Source organism: Lolium perenne, chromosome 4, assembly GCF_019359855.2.
Source record: "Lolium perenne isolate Kyuss_39 chromosome 4, Kyuss_2.0, whole genome shotgun sequence".
Lineage (NCBI taxonomy): Eukaryota > Viridiplantae > Streptophyta > Magnoliopsida > Poales > Poaceae > Lolium > Lolium perenne.
In genome coordinates this window covers 115,011,220-115,031,017 of record NC_067247.2, presented here as the reverse complement: position 1 = coordinate 115,031,017, position 19,798 = coordinate 115,011,220, and the positions used below count along the sequence as shown (strand labels likewise).

Genomic DNA, 19,798 nt, shown 5'->3' with positions numbered 1-19,798 from the left:
CGCTGCTGAACATGATGGTGTGAACCATGACTACACGAGGATGCTTTACGAGCCTCGGCAGTTCCAAGCCACAATGGTCTGAACCACGAAGAGCTGAAACACAAGACATCAAGAGTCCTAGAGTGAACTTGGAACTCTTAAGCCTCAGATAGTTCCAAAACGGAATGATGGCGTCAAACTGCAAAATCACGAGTTTGGGTTATCTGTCCTACCCAAGAAGTTGTGATTTATAAATTTCTTTGCGTAGTAGTGCTTTTGCGAAATTTTCTTTATGTATTTTTTAGAACATAGTACAAAAAAATGCACAAACATACATTACACTTATTCCTATGAACGCACATACTCACATCTTGCTACTATGAGGACATCTAAGAGACTAGGCCTGCTATATTAGGGATGACAAATAGCGATGGTTAAATTCTGAAATAAATTCAGATTAAAGCGAACTTCTAATACTTGAACGTAGGTGGGCTGGTTCCGCCACAAGAAACCCAACTACTATAGCTAAGCTTACTTCGCCTTTTTCTATGTTTTATTGTCGTGAGTGTTGCCACAAGTTTCTTCAATCAACACCACCGCTCTTTGTCGGGGCTTCGTCTATGAGATATGGAATATATTCGATCCAAACAACGGGCCAAAGTTCCAATGACAATGGCATTGGGTTCGTTTCAACTAAAGTTTTCATGTGGACTATTTATGGTAAGATTTTTTTTGCTGTACCTTGTACCCCTACTTTCCTAAAAAGTTGCTCAAATTAATGTCTATTACATATGTATCTAGATAAAGTTAGGAAGTTTGTTTTTTAGGAAGTTTGTTTTTTAGGAACGGGTGGAGTACTCCAAAACAGGGAGCGTAAGTACCAATCATCAGATCTAACCGTCATTTGTTAGGCTAGTTTGGACCTTCTATATTGTGTCCATAAAGTTGGGATTTTTTCAATGAAAATTTCACCGATCTATTAATAATCATCAACAACCATACAAGCATTTGTAAAAATAAAATTATAAATAGGTCTTTGGAAAAACTAGCGATGACTACATACATTAGCACAAGCCGAAGGCACGTCGCCGTTCTCGACCCTGCATCTTCGAAACTAGGCAAAGATTGGCGTTGTAGAGCTTGCTGTAGTTGACATTGCTGTGCGCAGATTGCCGTGGGAGTTGTAAATATATATGGTGTAACTTTTCTTCGATCCCCGGCAACGGCGACAGAAAAAGTGCTTGATGACATGTACTCGGCGTATGCGGATAAACTGTTGGGGAACCCCAAGAGGAAGGTGTGATGAGCACAGCAGCAGGTTTTTCCTCAGTAAGAAACCAAGGTTTAATCGACCAGTAGGAGAAATGCGTGACTTCTGAAGGTGTTGCTGGTTGACTAGTGTCATGTCGTACTACCGGCGTCAGCAACAACGTGGAACCTGCACACAATACAACCCAAATAATTTGCCCCAACTTACGGTGAGGTTGTCAATTTCACCGGTTTGTTGAACACAAAGGATTAGACGTATCGAATAGAAGGAGATGTTTGCAGAAAGTAAACAGAAATTGATTGCAGTTGAATTTATTAGTAAAGGAAATAAGACCGGGGTTCACAGGTCACTAGTGGTGGCTCTCCATAAATAAATAACATGTTGGGTACACAAATTATAGCTGGGCAATTGACAAAATATCAATCGATACATGACAAGATGATTATTATGATAATTTGGTATTGGTCATTACATCATAATACGTAGACTGCAATCCAACTGCAGCTATGACTAATAATCCATCTTCAGGTTAGCGTCCGCACCCCTTCTGACAAGGTATCGACTTGTCAATGCCTACAAGTTGTAGACTAGGGTTTTGCTGGAAGTAGAGGGCAACTAGATCTCGAGGGTTTCAGCCGGAAAAGTACTCGACTGCTTATGAAAACTAGGGTTGCGTGAACAATGATTCGATCCCCTCTTTGTCCCTCGACTCCCCCTTATATAGGAGGCGGAGCCGAGGGTTTTGTATTACACAAGTTTACAGATTCCGGGAGACTTTCTGAGTCCAACCCGTAACGTTACAAATCTCTTTATTTCCAATACAACTCTATCTTTCCTTAACAACTAATTGGGCTTCCGATCTTCATATTCTTCGACTTCATGGGCCTTCAGTAAACCCTGGGTACCATCTTCGGCAGGCCCATTGGGGATGCCTATGTCAGTAGCCCCCGAGATTTTGCTTGAATCGGAGAATCAGGGAAAATCTCCAACTTTATAATTATCATATAACTTCTTCGAGTTAACACATATCTTTAATAGAACAATCATATATTGTACAGGGATAGCGGTAATTGGGGCTAGTTCATCTGACGGATCAGGTACTAGTTAATTGCTCTTGTGGCAATCCGCAAAAACCTACTTCAAGATCACGTCCTGGACATGATCTCGGGATACTGGCGTAACTCGACATGTGCCGCTTAAGGTCTTACCAGATGCCGAGTTCCAGTCATGTTTTATCGGGTACCTAACGCGTCCGTCAGAGACGGTGCCACGCCGCACAGGATAGATCCGGGGACTTACCTTCGCAAAGTTTTGCGGCATTCAGAGATTATTCGCGACTGAGGCGCTCTGAGAATATATTGTCGAGTGCCTTTTTCGACTGATGGAATAGCTCATTTATTCGAGTCAACGGATGACTTTGATATTTCTATCTTGTCTTCCCGATGGGAGTATATGAAGAGTTATTTGTATAACTCGAAATATACTCACCATGCTATTTTTTAAATTCATCGGGCACGAGAACAGTGTTCCCGATGGGAGTAGCCCCCGAGGCTACAGCCAAGTGCTTGGACTTGGTTGTAGGCTCACCATTTTAACGTCTTTTATTTCTATATTGCCATCTTTCTGCTATTTTTCTCGGGTGCGCGACCAGCGCTCCCGATGGGAGTAGCCCCCGAGCGTATGGACAAATGCTTGCATTTGATCATAGGCTCTCGCCTATTCTTTCTTGCCATTCCCGATGTTTTCCTTCTTTCTAAAGTAGCCCCCGAGCATTTGATCAAAAACTTGTATTTGATCAAAAGCTCTCGAAATTGTCATCACTTCATCATTATCATCAATCTTCATAATACCGCAGTCGAAATTTCTCTTTGTTAAAGTGACATCAGTGCTAACAACATCCACGACCACGGTATCGGGAAAACGCTAGTTCTGTCTTGTCGCTGACGGCAGTCGAAATTTCTCTTTGTTGGACCCAAAGTCTGCAGCACGTTGACACGTCGTGCAAGTGGGGGACACATGTCCTCCGCTTTTTCTGGCACGCGCGCTGTGGCGCCTATCCAGTTCCTTCACAGTGAAAATACATTCTTACCCCTTAAGCCACGTGTAAAGAATCCAATCCATTCTCATATCATCCGACGGTGCGTCGATTCGTAGGTTGACTATAAAATACATTCTTCTTCCTCCGTTCTCCTCTTCGCTGCGCCGCACCTCTGCTTCTCTCTCTTTCAAAATCCCCATTGCCAAACACACTTCTGCGCCTGCTTGCGCGCTCCGTCGGATCGCCCACCTCACGCGGTCGGCCTCCGACCGCACAGTTGGCAGACGCGGCGGTGAATCTCCGCCGCCGATTTGCCCCCCTCCCCTACCGGCCCGTCGTGCGCATGCCATTGCTAAGGGATGGGAGGTCGCGGCAGAGCGGCTAAGAAGAAGTCGCCAAAGAAATTGGCTCGCCGGAGGCCGAGCCCTTTCGCGACGGAGCGGCGGCGGGGAGTAGGGTTTTGGAACCCTACTCCCCCTCCACGGCCTGCATTAATACGGGGCGGTCTTCGCGTTTCTCGGGCCCCCGAACTGAGTTTACGGGTCAGGCCTCGAGTTCAGGCTCTGTTCTGGGCCACTTCCGGAACCCGTAAATTCGCCGGAAAAATACGGGTCCGGCTGGTTTTTTTGTGTGTGCTAGACTTGCTCTAATAAAGATGGTGAGACTCCGGCTCAAAGTACCTCCCAATTTAAGATGCATGTAAACCCGCATGTACAATTGCATACTTAAAAAGTAAATTTTAGTTGCTGCTGGTGAATAGATGGTGGGTGGACTGATGAACCCCATTACTCTTGGAGAACCTTGTCACTGGCTATAAAAGATTCAGCACACTGCACCTCTGCACATGTACAATTTCATGCTAACAAGCAAGCTTTTTTTTTTCCTAGTCGATAGCCGCCATTAAATTTTCTTTGAAGAACCAGTATTGTTCTTCAACTGTTGCTTCACGAACACGGTGGATGTGATGAGCTGGTTGGTGCTTAAACATATACTACGTACATAGCAATGCTAAAACAGGAGCATTGTGTTAGAGTGCTTGGCCATTGAGAATGGGAGGCGTCAGGACCCTTGATTGAACTGCTGGAATTTGTTATACAGGAGAGGGTACCACGAACTTCTCTGTTGCGCTGCGCGCCCAACGGTGCATCACAAAGTTGGTCGCCAGGTGGACTATTGTGGCTTTTCTGGAAGACTAGAGGCTGGAGCGCTCATTGCGGCGCTTTCTCGCCATACATTGGCGGGCCAATCGCTGCCTAGTATCCGTTTCACCTCTGCCGACTGGTTCTTGTGTAACCTCCCATTACTGTACGAGCGAGTCCGCTCACCTTGTGCGCAGATCTCCCCCGTGTCCTTTTTATATCTTCATCTGGACAAACTTTTGTGTTCAAAAGTACAGTAAATAAAAATCAACAAACTTATTCGCAAAAAAAAATCAACAAACTACATCAGTTTCATTTGACCAAAATTCTTATGACCTTTCACGAGAAGACAAATCAACCAAAAAAAAATCGAGGTTGACGGGGGAAAATTCCCACCCCTTGTTATATTCCACAAAAGTAGCCTGGCAGGTTCATGTTTTTACAACAGATGTGGGGAGATACACGGGGAGAAGAAGACAATAAAAATACAGAAAAAAACAAATTAGAAAAGGGAACACAAAGGGGAGGGGGAGGTTAGCAACCGAAGCCAACCGAACCCCCCAGGGAGGTCAGTTCCACAAAGGACATTCATTGCGACTTGGCATGGCGAGCGAAGGACGGCGACGAAGACCTGCAGAACCGAGACCAAGCTCAGTCGAAGGGCGTCAGATAGCCGAGAATGGGGCGACGACATCGGTGTGCCAACCCCGTGGTTGAAGGGCGATGCAGGGACGAGTCACGCCACAAGCGCAAGCAAGGCAAAGCCAAAACCCGACGTTGCCTTGAGGACCTCACACCGACCGCAAGGCGAGCAACTCCGGAGAGAAACCACACCACAAGCAGACCGAGGGAGCAGGCAGTGGAATTCGTGGAACCCATTAGAAGCACGCAAAGGAGCATCCCGGCACGGACGAAGGGCGTCGGATAGCCGAGTCTGTGCGGCGACACTAGTTGAATGGCCAAATGCACACATTCATGCGGACTTACGGAAACCCCAAAGCACCAATTCCGCAATCACCTCAACAACCCTCGCTCTTCTCCACTTATCTAGGAGGTTTTGATTCGAGGGACTATGATAGTCAGCCTAAACTAAAAAAACAAGAATTAATCCCGTTGGATCGATCGCTAATTCTGTTTCACGCCTTTAATCGATCGGAGTGGATATCTACGACACACCACTGGCCGGCTGAATCCATGCCGGCCCATTGGCCATCGGTACGACCAAGCGAGCGGATTCAACACGTGAGAACCTACCGAGTCAACGAGTTACCTGGTGAAATTGACGACGGTGCTCGCCTCCGTCCATCCTCAAGTGTCCAGACCTGACGTCGCTACTCCTCGCTCGCTCCCCACGACAAGCCTACTCCTCGCTCGCTACCCACAACGCGCCCGATCCAGGCGCCCACCTGATGCATAAACCAAGCATTAGAGATACAATAATCTGGCACCTATGTATGCAATTAACAACGTGTTAGCACGACAAGATCACATCATACCTGGCGGCTATCTCATCTCCAAGCAGGGTGTCCTCTCCTCTCCTCAACGAGCAAGAGTCAAAGTCTAAGTCGGTCGCACGCGCCAGCCGCACGCGGTAGCTACACCCCTATTGGCACTTATAGAGAGGCGGGAGGACAAGCTGGGGTTGAATTTCCGCTTGAAATTTTTAGGCTCTATCGGCGCCGTTTTTCTCACCTCCCTCACCCTAATTTAGTTTCCATACATAACCCTTGATTACATTACAGGTGAAGCACAACATACGGCTGAGATACGTGGTGCCTTGGATCGGTGATGTGAAGGGTGCCGTTCTCTTTCCTTGATTAACTAAGGATGATTTCTTTCCTCTAATAACTCAACATCCCTTTCTATGTTAGGGCAAAATACATGCATGCCACCACCTACTCTTCCATCCCATGATTCCCCTAATAACTGCTCAGCACCCCTTCTTGTTTTAGCGTCGTGGATGGATTCGGCCAAATGATTCAATGCTCTCTGACCTTAATTTGTGGTTGTGTATACGGGCACAGATACATCAGGCTGAGCGCAATGCGCGTCACGGCCGAGAAACTCATGCATTCCACCAACTCGTCCCTTCCGCTATTTTAGTTTCCATCCATAGCTGATCTGTTCTCTAATAACTGCTTCAGGAATCAGCGGAAGCCGACACGGCCGGTGGATGGATTCCGCGAATGATTCTACATGCCCCGCGAAAACCATTCTAATGCTTGGACTAGTCGCCCAGGTCGTCAAGGAGGTCCAGAAGTTATCGGTCAAGGACAACAACAACAGCGACATGAACGGCAAGGGCAACACCACCATCGTCACGAAACCGATGGCCTCTCCAGCGGACGTGGCGATCACCGCCAAGCCCGGCAGCGACACCAAGCAGCACAAGGCAAACTCCACCACCACGGGTGCGAGTGACATCAACAAACCCGTGGAAGCCAAGAAGGGAAGCTGGAAGAGGAAGGCAAGGAATGAAGCTGAAGGAGAGGCCGAGGAACTTGCTGATGGACATACAAGTTCACCGGCCCCTGCGGTGGGGGGGTTGGTGCTAGGAAAACATCAAGGCCACGTCCAGCTGATGCAAGTCGACAGTAAGTCTGAAAACAAAAAGAAGAGGGCGGAGGACACTGAGCTGGGACCTGAGGTCATAGCCAACGATCCAGGGGAGGAGGGAGACAAGGCAGCAACCAGTCCAGGGGCTACTGGTCAACTGACAGGCGCAAGTGTCGGCGCCTGTCAGGCGCCATGATCGTCTTAGGTTGGAACTGCCGGGGACTTGGCTTGCCCTGGACAGTTCAAGAGTTGGTGCAGTTGGTGCACACCCATAAGCCTAGGATCGTTTTCATTAGTGAGACCAGACAGTGTGAGAAAAAGCTAAAAGAACTTAGAGGTAGGCTAGGACTAAAAGTTTGTATCACTCAAAAAGGTGCAGGATCGGGTGCTGGCATAGCCTTGTACTGGGATGAGCAGATCCAAATAAAGGTTCTGTCTGAAGGTTTGAGGTACTTTGATGTGTTGGTAAACGATGTTCCCAATGGCCGTAAGTGGCGGGGCACTTTCCTCTATGGTGAACCAAAAAATTCAGAAAGGCACCACATGTGGAACACCATTCGAAGAATTAAGCCAAATGCCAGTGAACCTTGGTTGATGTTGGGTGACTTCAACGAATGTAAGTGGCAGCATGAACACTGGTCCGAATCTAGGAGATCAGAAAAGAGGATGGCAGAGTTCAGAAAAGTTCTTAAGTTCTGTGATCTTCAGGACATCAAATTTAGTGGCCCCCCTTGGACTTATGACAACAAAAGGAAGGGCACCCACAACGTGAAAGCTAGGATTGACAGAGCAGTGTGTTCTCCAAGCTGGACTACCCTATATCCTGAGGCTAGACTCTCACACATTTGCTCTACAAGGTCAGACCATCTACCTTTGGTCCTTGACTGCGACAACTCCAGCAACCAACCTAAGGCCGAGAAAATATTCAGATACGAACAAATGTGGGAGCGGGAGGCGTCCTTAGCCGACGCCATCGAGAATGCCTGGTCTAGTCTGCCAAAGTGTGCATCCCTGGGTGATCTGGTACAGAAAATCGGCAACACCGGAAACCACATGAAAGAGTGGAGTTCCGAGAATTTCACCAAGGTTACCAGTGAAATCAGAAAGAAAAGAAACATACTCAAAAAACTCTGGAAGAGGCAGCCCAGCGACAGTAGGGATGATGAGGTGAGGAAGATCTCTATGGACCTTGATGAACTGCTTCACAGAGAGGAGATGATGTGGAAGCAACGCTCCCGTATGAAATGGCTGCATGAAGGAGATAGAAACACCACATACTTCCACAGAAAAGCCAATTGGCGACGATCAAAGAATAGCATCAAAAGAATCAGAGGCCTAAATGGTAACTGGACAGATGACCCTGAAGAAATTAAAAAACTAGCTGATGACTTCTTCCATGAACTATACTCTCAAGACACAGACGTTACCCCGGACGAGATCCTAACACACATACCAGAGATGATCGATGACGAAACAAATTATGAGCTATGTAGAGAGCTCACTGACGAGGAAATCAGCGATGCCCTTTTCCAGATCGGACCTCTGAAGGCCCCCGGACCTGATGGGTTACCTGGCAGGTTTTTCCAGCGTAATTGGGGAATTATGAAGTCAGAAGTGATCACTGGCGTAAAAAGCTTCTTCAGCTCTGGAATTATTCCCCCTGGCCTGAATGACACTGTGATCGTGCTAATCCCAAAAGGCAACAATCCTGAGACACTCGCTGACTACAGGCCAATCAGCCTATGCAACGTTATATACAAGGTCATTTCCAAGTGCCTTGCAAATAGATTGCGCCCTTTGCTGAATGATCTTATCTCTGAAACTCAAAGTGCGTTCATCCCTGAGAGACTTCTGACGGACAATGCAGCTATTGTCTTTGAGTGTTTCCATAAGATCCAGAGGAGCAAAAACCAGAGAGATACCCACTGTGCATACAAACTAGACCTCTCAAAAGCATATGACCGAGTTGATTGGCGATTCCTCGAGAAAATGCTCCGGAAACTTGGCTTCTGTAGCAGATGGACTAATTGGGTGATGAGTTGTGTCACTTCTGTCCGATTCTCAGTCAGAATTAATGGACAAACAACACATGCCTTTTCCCCCTCGAGGGGCATCAGACAGGGAGACCCCCTTAGTCCATATCTATTCTTATTTGTTGGGGAAGCCCTTTCTTGTATCTTGAAAGGGGAAACCAGTAAGGGTACCATCACTCCTTTGACAGTGGCACGAGGTGCCCCGGGTATTTCAAACCTCCTCTTTGCCGATGACAGCCTCCTCTTCTTCAAAGCTACTGCAGAGGAGGCTAGAGCAGTTGACAGCACTCTGAAAAAATTCCAAAGGTGCACGGGTCAACTTTTGAGCCCAAGCAAGTGCTCAATCATGTTTGCTCTGCTTGTCCAGAGGCAATCCAGTTGGAAGTGAAATCCACCCTATCTGTTACCACTACCACTTTTGAAGAGAAATATTTGGGCCTTCCTACCCCAGAGGGTAGAATGAAAAATGGCAGCTTCCAACCCATCATGTCTAGGTTCGGCAAAAGGCTCACAAACTGGGATGAAAGGTTCATGTCCCATGCTGCTAAGGACACCCTCATAAAATCCGTGGCTCAAGCTCTCCCAGCTCATGTGATGGGGATCTTCAAGCTTTCTAATGGCTTTTGTGAGCAGTATGAAAAACTAGTGAGAGACTTCTGGTGGGGTGATGACAAAGATAGAAGAAAAGTACACTGGACGGCTTGGGACAACCTGACAAAACCAAGATGCAGAGGTGGGCTGGGCTTCAGAGATATGAACTTGTTCAACCAAGCTATGCTAGCCAGAATGGCATGGCGCTTGATCCAACACCCAAACAGCTTATTTGCTAGGGTCCTCAAGGCAAAATACTTCCCCAATGGCAACATCTTGGACACGGTTTTCTCGACAGATCCCTCGCCTGTCTGGAGAGGTGTGGAATTCGGCCTTGAACTCCTAAAGGAAGGCATCATTAGCCGTATTGGTGATGGCAAAAACACTCAGATCCTTAGAGACCAGTGGCTACCCAGAGACAGTGGACACAAAATTACTGCTATGAAAAAGAACTCGCGTCGACGATGGGTTAACCAGCTCATAGACAGTGGTAAAAAAACCTGGAAGATGGACCTCCTCCATGAATTATTCTATGATCACGATGTGCAAGCTATCTTGAAGATTGAAATTCCTCAACATGATCAAAGAGACCGATTGGCATGGCTTCATGAAAAGAATGGGAACTTCTCGGTTAGGAGTGCATACCGCCTTGCCTATAACCTGAAGCATAGAAACAGGGATATAGGCAGCTCAAGCAGCAAGCCAAATGGAGAAAGATCAATCTGGAATACTATCTGGAAGGCCAGGGTCCAACCAAAAATCAGAATTTTTGGGTGGAGACTAGCCACTGACACGTTGCCTACAAAGAATAACAAGTGGAGAAGGAATTTGGAGACAAACAACCTATGCTGCATATGTGGGAATGGTGTTGATGATTCACATCACGCCACTGTCGTCTGCACCAAAGCTGCTGCACTTAGACACGCCATGCGACAGAAATGGAGCTTACCAAAGGAAGATATGTTCAGATATACTGGGAAAGACTGGCTGCAAATTTTGTTGGGCCAGGTTGATGTCATCACTTGTGCAAATATACTGAAACTCTTGTGGAGAGCTTGGCACTTGAGGAATAACATCATCCATGAAGACGGCAAGGAAACAATTGAGAAATCAGTATCCTTCCTCGAATCGTATGATTCTGAGGGGCTCCACACTCAGTCTGCAACTGAGAGCCACAAAGGCAAGGGACCCCTGACTTTCCAGGAAATACCGATCGCAACTAGGATGAAGACCACGACAATCTCGACTTGGTCCACACCTCCGGAAGGTTGGGTGAAGCTCAATACCGACGCCTCCTTCATTGGTGCAGATAAACCCGGTGGTGCGGGAGCCGTGGTCAGGAGCAGCGACGGGCGTGTTGTCCTGGCTGCCTGCTCGCCGATCACTACCTGCCACGATGCGGAGGATGCAGAAGCTAAAGCGGCTCTGTTGGGAACCAAGCTCATGCAAGGCATGGGCTACGACAACATCATTCTGGAAACTGATAATGTCACGGTGGCCTCCTCCTTGAGATCCAATGATATTAACAGATCAAAGCAATGGTCCATTTATGATGAGACCAAGATGCTTCTGAAGAACTACCGAAATGTCAAGGTTGTCCATGCTAAGAGAGAGAGAGCAACAGGGTGGCCGATGCTCTTGCAAAGGCTGCTAGATCGGCCGGGAGCTGCATATGGTTCGATCAACTACCTGACCATGTTACCCAGCTTGTATCAGAGGACTACAATGTAAACTGTCTCCCCTTATGATAATATAAGCTCTCTTTCCCTCAAAAGAAAAAAGATTCAAGAAATAGATAGTTGTCTCATTTAGTCAATGCACCGATGCTAGAAGTAACGGAATGATGTAACCTCATCAAGTGTACTCTGAATTTTGCATCTAACATATTTCCATGTACCAGAGAAACTCCTCTGTAACTCAATCAACGTAATCTGCAAAGAATGGGAAAATGATTAACATGGATCTGCAGGATATTGTGGCGAAGTATAGGACGGAATCTTGGCTAACCTGGTATTACAAGGTGACTGAAGTGGCCCGCTGGCAAGGGAGAGGGCCCCTGAATTCTTCTCGTCCAGCACGGGCAATAGCAGCAGGTGATGGCGAGGGCTCCAAATTCGTCCTGGCCAACAAACTATTTTTCCGGGAGTGAAACATAATGAATAATAAATCAAAGTCATGGTAGAGAGGGGATGGGGGTAAGGATAGAGTATGGACTTTTGAGAATGCGATTGTGCAATGTACGACCAATATAAATAGTAGTCTATGGCTTGATGGATAATAGTGGTGGTGGAGCTGAAAGATCAAGGGGTGAACACGATGAGGTTGAAGAAGTTCTGGTGCCAAATGGCCTGGAAGGAGAAACGAAGAGGCTTCTAGCAATTGTTGGCATGAATATTAAGTGGTGATTCGACTGGTTGGTTGACTATTCAAGTGGCAGATTTTTTTGCATTAAAGAAGAATGCCAAAGGAAAATAGCACGTGGATCACCATTGGGGTATTTTATTTTTGGCTGATATGGCATGGTTGAAGACATGTGGAAGCCCATGATTGCTCAAAATGCTTGATGATGTGGATAGCTTGCATGTTGAGAGAATTACTCTTAGTGGGTTACACTAATTTAGATATTATAGATGTCTACAATATTTCATATCGGATTTTCTAGTTTTAGTCACATAAAAAGTCCTAAAAAAATCTCTGAACTGTAGTTGCAATTTTCTCATGTGATTGAGACTTAAGAAGATCCCAGTAGACTCGGACATAAAAACCCATTTCATAAGTTTTTCGCAACGATATAGTATTCAATAGCCATAGCAATGATCAATCATTGACCATTTTATACAACATAGTACCCAAAAACCAATAGCATCCCTTTTAATTGATGATGTAACTTTGATTACAAATGAATAAAGAAGAATTATGTGTTAAGAAAAAATAAAAATTGCATCATTGACACAAGTTGCACATGGTAATAAGGACTCAGAAACGGGCTATGAACACAAGGAGCGCTACAAAGTCCATCGCATACCCGCAAAAGTTTATCCATCCATGTTACTCAACTTCGCCCGCAAGCTTCTCAAGGGACCTCGTCGCGAGGTTTAACATGAAGGCGCCGCTGGGTAGCGTCTCCGCCATCCAGTGGCGGAGCTTGGAAGAAAGTCTTGGGCGGGCCAGGTTAAAGGAAAACACAAATATTATTGCTGGTGCTCAAGGATTTATCTTCAACTTGTCCATCTCCTTTCCTTTTCAAGAAAAAAACAAATTTTCTTTGAGTGACCTTTAGCTGTTATTTTGCAAAACAGAAAAACAATTTTGGTTAACAATCCTCCGTATATCAAATTGGTAAGCCAAAGTTTAGGTAAATAAAGAATCAAGTACATCGGCAGGAAAATCGGAGAAGTCGGAGCATCGCCCGCGGGCTGCTCTCCGGCCGGTGTGCCGTGCCGTGTGGCTGTGTACCTGTAGGGTGCAGCTGCGGCAGTCCCCTTGCTGCTTGCGGCGGCAGCTCTCCCTGCTTCGTAATGTGCCCTCCATCGATTTCCCCCAATTCCCTCTGTTTCTTATCGCTAAATCTCTAGATCCCCTGATTCCCTTGGCCGTGCTTCCTCTTCCTCTACGCAGAACGAGGTTAAGCGAAGGAGTCGAGCAAGCCTGCTGATGGGCTGTGCCTTAGACGCATACGAGTCATAAATTTATTTTGCCAAAAACATGGGCGGGCCATGGCCCGATTTGGCCCCAACGAAGCTCCGCCAGTGCCGCCATCTCTGGTGTTGATCAAGGTGCTGCTCTTCTCGTTGAACCACCGCAACTTAAACATGGTTAAAGAAACTTCTACAACTATGCTTCAATGTAAACTAGATAAACATGTTTGTCTCCTTAATCGTATTGTCATCAATCATCTAAAACCCATTAAGAGTACACAAGATGCATTTTCAGATCCGAATAAGGGATAATGACGGAACCTAATTCTCATGTGGGATATAAGCTGATACTTGAAGTTCCTGAAAAATTAAAAAGTTATATGGAAAACTATGATAGGTACGTTGCCATGTCATGTGGCGATGACAAAGCAGGATATCAAGGTTAGCGGATAGTGCCCGATATACGAATTAGGGGTGGAGGACGTGAAGCACCTTTATTCACATGCATTTATGCGAGCTAGGAAGGTATGGAGATCATTGTAAAATTTTAATGATTATTGAAGCTTGTAATTTTGGCATTGAAGGACAAGCTGCTTTGGAACGATTGTTATTTGGACAAGTACAACTTGTCAAGTTTAAACCTCAAAGCTTCATCTAAAAACTTTGCAACAACATGGCATCTTTGGTGGGATCGGAGACATGAAGTACTAGTTGATACCCCGCGCGTTGCTGCGGACATTTGACATGATTTTCTTGTAGGCATAAAATATCTGGAACATGACCATTTGCATATACTGTTATGAAGTGCAAGCATATATCTACTTACATAGCTTTGGTTTCGTGTTTCCACGCATATGGAAAAAAATAGCTCCTTTAGAGAATAGTGTATTTCCTTATACTACCACATGATTTCATCATATCTTAATGCATAAAGTTATACGTTCCCTTTCTGTTTGTATAGTGCACCACTTATTATTGTATTTTTAAAGAAGGAATTTATTTCATTTGCCGCAAAAGAATTGATTTATACTGCATTATGCATGATTTTTCTGCTTATTAGACAGGTAAACAAAGTTAGCTGTCAGATAGTCTTTTAACATCATGTGGCAGTTATATTTTCCACCTGAATTACACACTGATCTTTTTCTCAGATACCATCAGCATCCGTGGCCAAGCATCTAAGGAGATGCTACATCACATCACTGCTTCTGTTTTGTTCCTTGAAATTGCCATGGCATAGCAGTATAGCTTCCTAAAAATATTATACCAATCAAATATGACAAACATTCTAAGATATATTGAGATATTAGTTGTTGTGTAATTATAAGAGACCTAACTATTTAAAAGAAGGGCTAGAGCGCACTATAATTCTAGTTGAGCATGTCAATTATTTAATCATGGGAAACAACAAATTACGGTAAAGAACAACATTTTCGTGCAACAATTGGGATTGTTAGTAAGATGCATGTTGGAGACACATACCGTTTGGAATAGGATTGGTGGGAGAACCAAACTTAACTGAAACCTTCTTCTCTGATGCAATGGCTGCAAGGAAATGGCTGGTTGCAAACTATTATAATTCTCTTCAGCTATTTGTTGGTTGTTTTAGGTGAATAAGCAAGTCTGCCATTTTGGCGAATTGTATGTTGGTACTCCATCAAACAGTGTAAATGTCACTCGCAATAAAAAAATAATTAAATTATCATTCTGATTGTGCAACTAACGTTCCCAATCTAGCATTTTTTATCCAAGATTCATTAGTAGAGTATCTCTTTTAAATAAAATCAAATAGGATGAACTGATGAAGAGATGGATGCCAAGTTCAATAAAGGATGGGGCCTAAGAAACCTGATTGTTTGTCGCCGCTGCCTTGGTTCTTGGGGCACTATTCTTCACGATTTGTTGGCTTCACCTTTTCCTTTTGGCCAGCACTGACGTTACGATCTTATGGATATATTCTCTTTTATGCTTGGGTCTTGAGGTTGTCACCACATGAGCTTCCTGTTGCAGCACCTGCATGTGTTCAGGACTTCAGGTTGGTGGACGGCGGCAGCAGAAGCAGCAGCAGCGCCGAGAGAGACCGGGGAAACGCTGCATCCTTGGCCAGGGCTCTGTACACGACAATCACGATCCTAAATTTCCAATTAAGATCAGCACGCTCATATACTGGCAGTTGTACCGCATGTACCATCAGAACAGGGAGCACGCACGGATGCAGTGGTTGATCGGGGGTTGCAGATTGTGGATTTGAAGGAGGAGCCCGAGGGTCCTTGGGATTTGAAGATGAGGCGAATGTTGAGGAGGACCGGTGAGAAAGCTAGCGCAAATATCAGTTAAATAATCACAATGGCGACGCATGGTCTACTGTTTTATAATGTCATGCATTCATCTGTTACGGAATGCGTACTGGCTTGAGCAATTCTCTGAGGTATATGAAGCGGTCCAATACAATCACGTTACCACATGACGGCATGAGATGAGAACTGGGAAAGTGCGTGGGATAACTGCGACCGTATATTTGAAATCTGACGGACATAAACAATTGGGGTGATGTGGCTACACCAAATTTCAGCTTGCAAACATTAAATGCTTTTTAGTGGGGATGAACTTTATAGATATTATAGATATGGAAAAATATATAGTCGCATGTAAGGTGAGCCACACCAATTGTAATGTTACATACAATTTCCTAGCGGACAATTTGTTGAAGGCTAAGTGAAGAAATGGGTAGCTGAAACCACCGAAATACATGTTGAAGATCAATGTGGATGCATGTTTTGTTGTGGATTCGCTGCAAAGAAATACATGAGCGGTAGCGAGAGATCATAAAGGCCAGTTCTTAGCATCTTGCAATTCTAGTCTTGATGTGGTTCATGACATTGATTCAATGAAATGTCATGCGCTGAACAGCAAGGGATCATAAAGTCCAGTTCTCAGCATCTTGCAATCTAGTCCTGATTTTTTCGATGTGGTCCATGACACTTTTTCTATGGAATGACATGCGCTGAAACATGGTTCTTGCCACCGCAAGTGTGGCATGTAACAATGTCTTGTTTAGGTTTGATATTCAAGATGATAACGAAGGATAATGGGACCTCTACTGAAGTTGTAGCAGCTATCAAAGATGATTGTTATCATTTGGCTAAGAAAATAATTTGGGTTAATTTAATTACGAGTATGGCATAGGGATGCTAGCTGTGTTGCTCACGAAAAAACTAATTTCACCTACCTATAGACATCTCGGTCTTATCCAGGTGGTCCAATTCAACATTGAGTTAGTTTTCTTTCATTTCAGAAAGCACCCTATGCTATGTCCGTTTAAAGTCAGTAACCCCATCTCTTTTACATCAAATACCCCTCAATTTTTTCATATTACAGAAGTTTAGGTCATGGACCATCTCTCTAATAAAAGTGAACAACTTCCACGCTGAACAAAAAAATTCTGTTCTTTTTCGTTTCATTTTGTCTATTCGTTGCCATCTCATGCCACAAAAAATTATGTTATTTTTAGTATTCATTTTTTCTCTTATTTTCCATCGCATGCCACACAAAAAGTTTAAGCACTATGCTTTTGGTGGATCATAAACAAATCTAGGAATATGAACAAATTCGGGAGAAATCTAGGAGCAAATGATTTTTTTAGGAACTATATACTCAATAAGATTATGCAAAAAAAAACCAGGAGCCTGAACAAATCCAGGAAAAAAGACGGTTCCTGGCGGCACTGCACAAATAATCCGCATAATTTTCTTATCATAAACATCACTAGAAATATGACATGTTCAAATCTCTAAATGAACAAGAAAATCCTTGAACAACAAGGACAAGGATCTAGAAGGAAGGTTTCATGTAGCATTAAAAGCTCGGCTTCATGGAGCAACAAAAAAAATCCTAGCGCAAGAAATTTCTCTTCGGGAGAAAAGCATTAGAAGCTAATTCGGGAGAAACATGAGATAGAATTACATTGATGGTTTGCTGGAGATTAAAAAATGGTGTAATTAGTTCTCTCTCGGCTTGCAACTGATGAGTAGCACGAATCACGAAGAAATACGACGGTCTAAGCTAGTAGCACGGATCATGATGCAATCTTTTGGTTGAGAAAATCCTTGAATCAAGCAAATTTCTATTTGGAAGAAATCATAAAAAGAACTCTGATTTTTCAATAAAATGAGATAACCAGATCGGATGCAAATCCACTTTGAAAGTAACCAAATAAAAAGAAAGTTCATGGAATCAAATTTCCCTTTTTTTTTATCGAACCACCAGATTTAAGGAGAAGATCGAGAGGCAGTGGAGGGCTCTCGGTAGACGGGTCTGGAGGGAGCGGCGGTGCCGGTGGTGCAGTGGGAGGCCGGGCAGGGCAGAGAGGAAGCACCATATGGCGGAAATGGGTGCCGCCTCATCTCCTACTCACCAGTCACCACCGAATGGCATCGATTCCCGTAATCCGTTCGTGAGGAACGGAACAGATGGAGAAGGCAACAAAGTGTACAAGTGCAGTTCGATCGAATATGAAGATGTTCAATGTATAGGTTTTTTGTGCAAATTAACTATCCTTGCACGAATCTAGCACATTCATGGAGGTTGGATAAGACCGGGATCCCTCGCCGCGTTCTTATTGCTCATGAATTAGCCCATATGTCAAATTTAGAAGTTCGGATTTTCAACTACATTTTTGGTTGGCCATGTAAATGTAACTTTAATTATGAATGAATAGAGTATGTATTAAACAAACCAAGATTACATCAGTTACAAAAGTAGCACCGGCCACATGGCAACAAGGACTTCAGAAGTGGGCTATGGAAGCAAGGAGCGCCGCACTGTCCATCTCATACCCGCAGAAGTTTCTCCATCCATGACACTCGACGCCGCCCGCAAGCTTCTCCAGCGAATTCGTCGCGAGGTTCAACATGAAGGCGCCGCTGGTAGCGTCTCCCCCTTCCCTGGTGGTGAATAACACGGTGCCGCTCTTCTCGTTGAACCACCGCAACTTAAACGCGGTCCCTCCACTCACCGGGGCTTCGGGAACGTCGATCAGTTCGCGCAACTCCCACTCAGTAGCCGTGTTCAAGCTCTGCGGCTTCAGGCTCTCCACGGTGATGGTGAGGCCGGTGAAGAGCGCGTAGACGAAGCTCAGGCTCCCGTCCGGTGTCACGCCCAGCAAGCGGTAATCCGGAAAATAGTGCTCGATGTAGGGCACGAAGCACACATCCGTGATCGCCTCCATGGGTGCGCCGTCGAGGCGCACGCCCAACGCCGCACGGTGCATGGGCCAGTATGCCACTCCGCCGACCACGACAGCAGGGCCTAGCCGGCGCAGCTTACCGGCATCCATCTTGGCGCCGGGCATCCTGCCTTCCGGCCCCCAGCTGCCGACGTCGGAGGAGAAGATCCGCAGCGCCGTGAAACTGCGGCGGTTGTAGACGAGGAGCACGCGGAAGAAGCCCGGCGGAGTGCTGGCGGCGTCAAGATCGTCGCCCGTGAGTATGGCGCACGCGTAGTACCCGGGGCAGTCCTCGCCGGCGAGGGAGGGAAGCACGGACACCTCCCCAGTCATGGGGTTGTACACGCTGAGGGTGAGGCCTTGGGCGCGCTCCTCGCGCCGGAGCTCCAGGACGAGGCGCCCGTTCCGGGACGCGACCGGGCGGGCATGCTCGAACAGGCCGCCCAAGAGATGGGAGCCCAGCGACTGCGTGCCTAGGATGTGCGAGGCGGACGCTGTCGGCACGAAGCTCGGCTGCGCGGAGTCGCAAGGTCGGCGGCGCCTGTGGAAGGCGCGGACGTCTTCGTTTTCTTGATGGAAGAAGCCCAGGGTGAGGTGCGTCTGGTACCGTGTGGGCGGAGGCAGTGAGCGGCAGATGGCGGCGGCGTGCGTGGCCACGGCGAAGCCCCAGCGGCGGCACGTGGAGGAGAAGCGCGCGACGTCGGCGGCGCCCGAAGATGCGCGGGCAATGATCTCGGAGAGGACGTTGGCCGGTAGGGCCCCATCACCATCGGCGCGCCTGGTGCTACTCCGGCGATGGCGTCGCGACAGCCACCCGTTGGGGTATGGCGTCGCCGCGGAGCGGGCGCGATCGAGGTGTCGTCGAATCGGCGGCATCGATCGGGGCGTGTTAATGAGATCCTTCTGTTTTCGAGTCATCTCTCTGTCGAGGGTATATTTGTAGGCCTGGATCGATCGCCTCGATCGATCAGCCATGCATATATGAATCGTGGACGGATTGCTCTCCGACTCCGGTTCCCATTCTGTGCTCAGTGCTTCTTTATTAAATATTTGATGTGTAGAGTATATACAGTGCCACAAGTTTGTTGATTTTCTTGCACTTTACCCATGTACATGCTGGAATTGCAATAACTGAAACGTCCGCGTTCCCGAACAAAATTTAAAGATAAGTCGTAAGTTAAAAACAGAGAAAGCTGTGTTTCCTAATTTGTCATTCAGTTTTCACGTGACTTCTTCCCAGCAGAAGTCGTGACAAAGATGGCATAGGAGTACCTAGATTTTGCTCGTGTGCTGAAGCTGCATTTGCGTGTAGACCACCCGCTGCATTCAG

General features: G+C 46.1%; 2 protein-coding genes across 2 annotated transcripts; one reads left to right on the top strand and one right to left on the bottom strand.

The window, feature by feature from the left end:
- Positions 1 to 7,174: 7,174 nt before the first annotated feature.
- LOC139839083 (uncharacterized) lies at positions 7,175 to 11,337 on the top strand. Its single transcript, XM_071829132.1, has 2 exons — positions 7,175 to 9,013; positions 9,385 to 11,337. The coding sequence occupies exons 1-2, from the start codon at positions 7,175 to 7,177 to the stop codon at positions 11,335 to 11,337; spliced, it is 3,792 nt and encodes a 1,263-aa protein (XP_071685233.1).
- Positions 11,338 to 18,030: 6,693 nt separating this feature from the next.
- LOC127347107 (uncharacterized) lies at positions 18,031 to 19,344 on the bottom strand. Its single transcript, XM_051373333.2, has one exon. It carries the CDS (start codon positions 19,342 to 19,344, stop codon positions 18,031 to 18,033), a length of 1,314 nt encoding a protein of 437 aa, XP_051229293.1.
- Between the last annotated feature and the right edge of the window lie 454 nt (positions 19,345 to 19,798).

Excerpts from the sequence above, each read along its gene's own strand:
- LOC127347107 (XM_051373333.2), bottom strand. The coding sequence starts at position 19,344 with ATGCCGCCGATTCGACGACACCTCGATCGCGCCCGCTCCGCGGCGACG.
- LOC139839083 (XM_071829132.1), top strand. The coding sequence starts at position 7,175 with ATGATCGTCTTAGGTTGGAACTGCCGGGGACTTGGCTTGCCCTGGACA. Across the intron at positions 9,014-9,384 it reads GTAGCAGATGGACTAATTGG|GCAATCCAGTTGGAAGTGAA; the intron begins GTGATGAGTTGT and ends GCTTGTCCAGAG.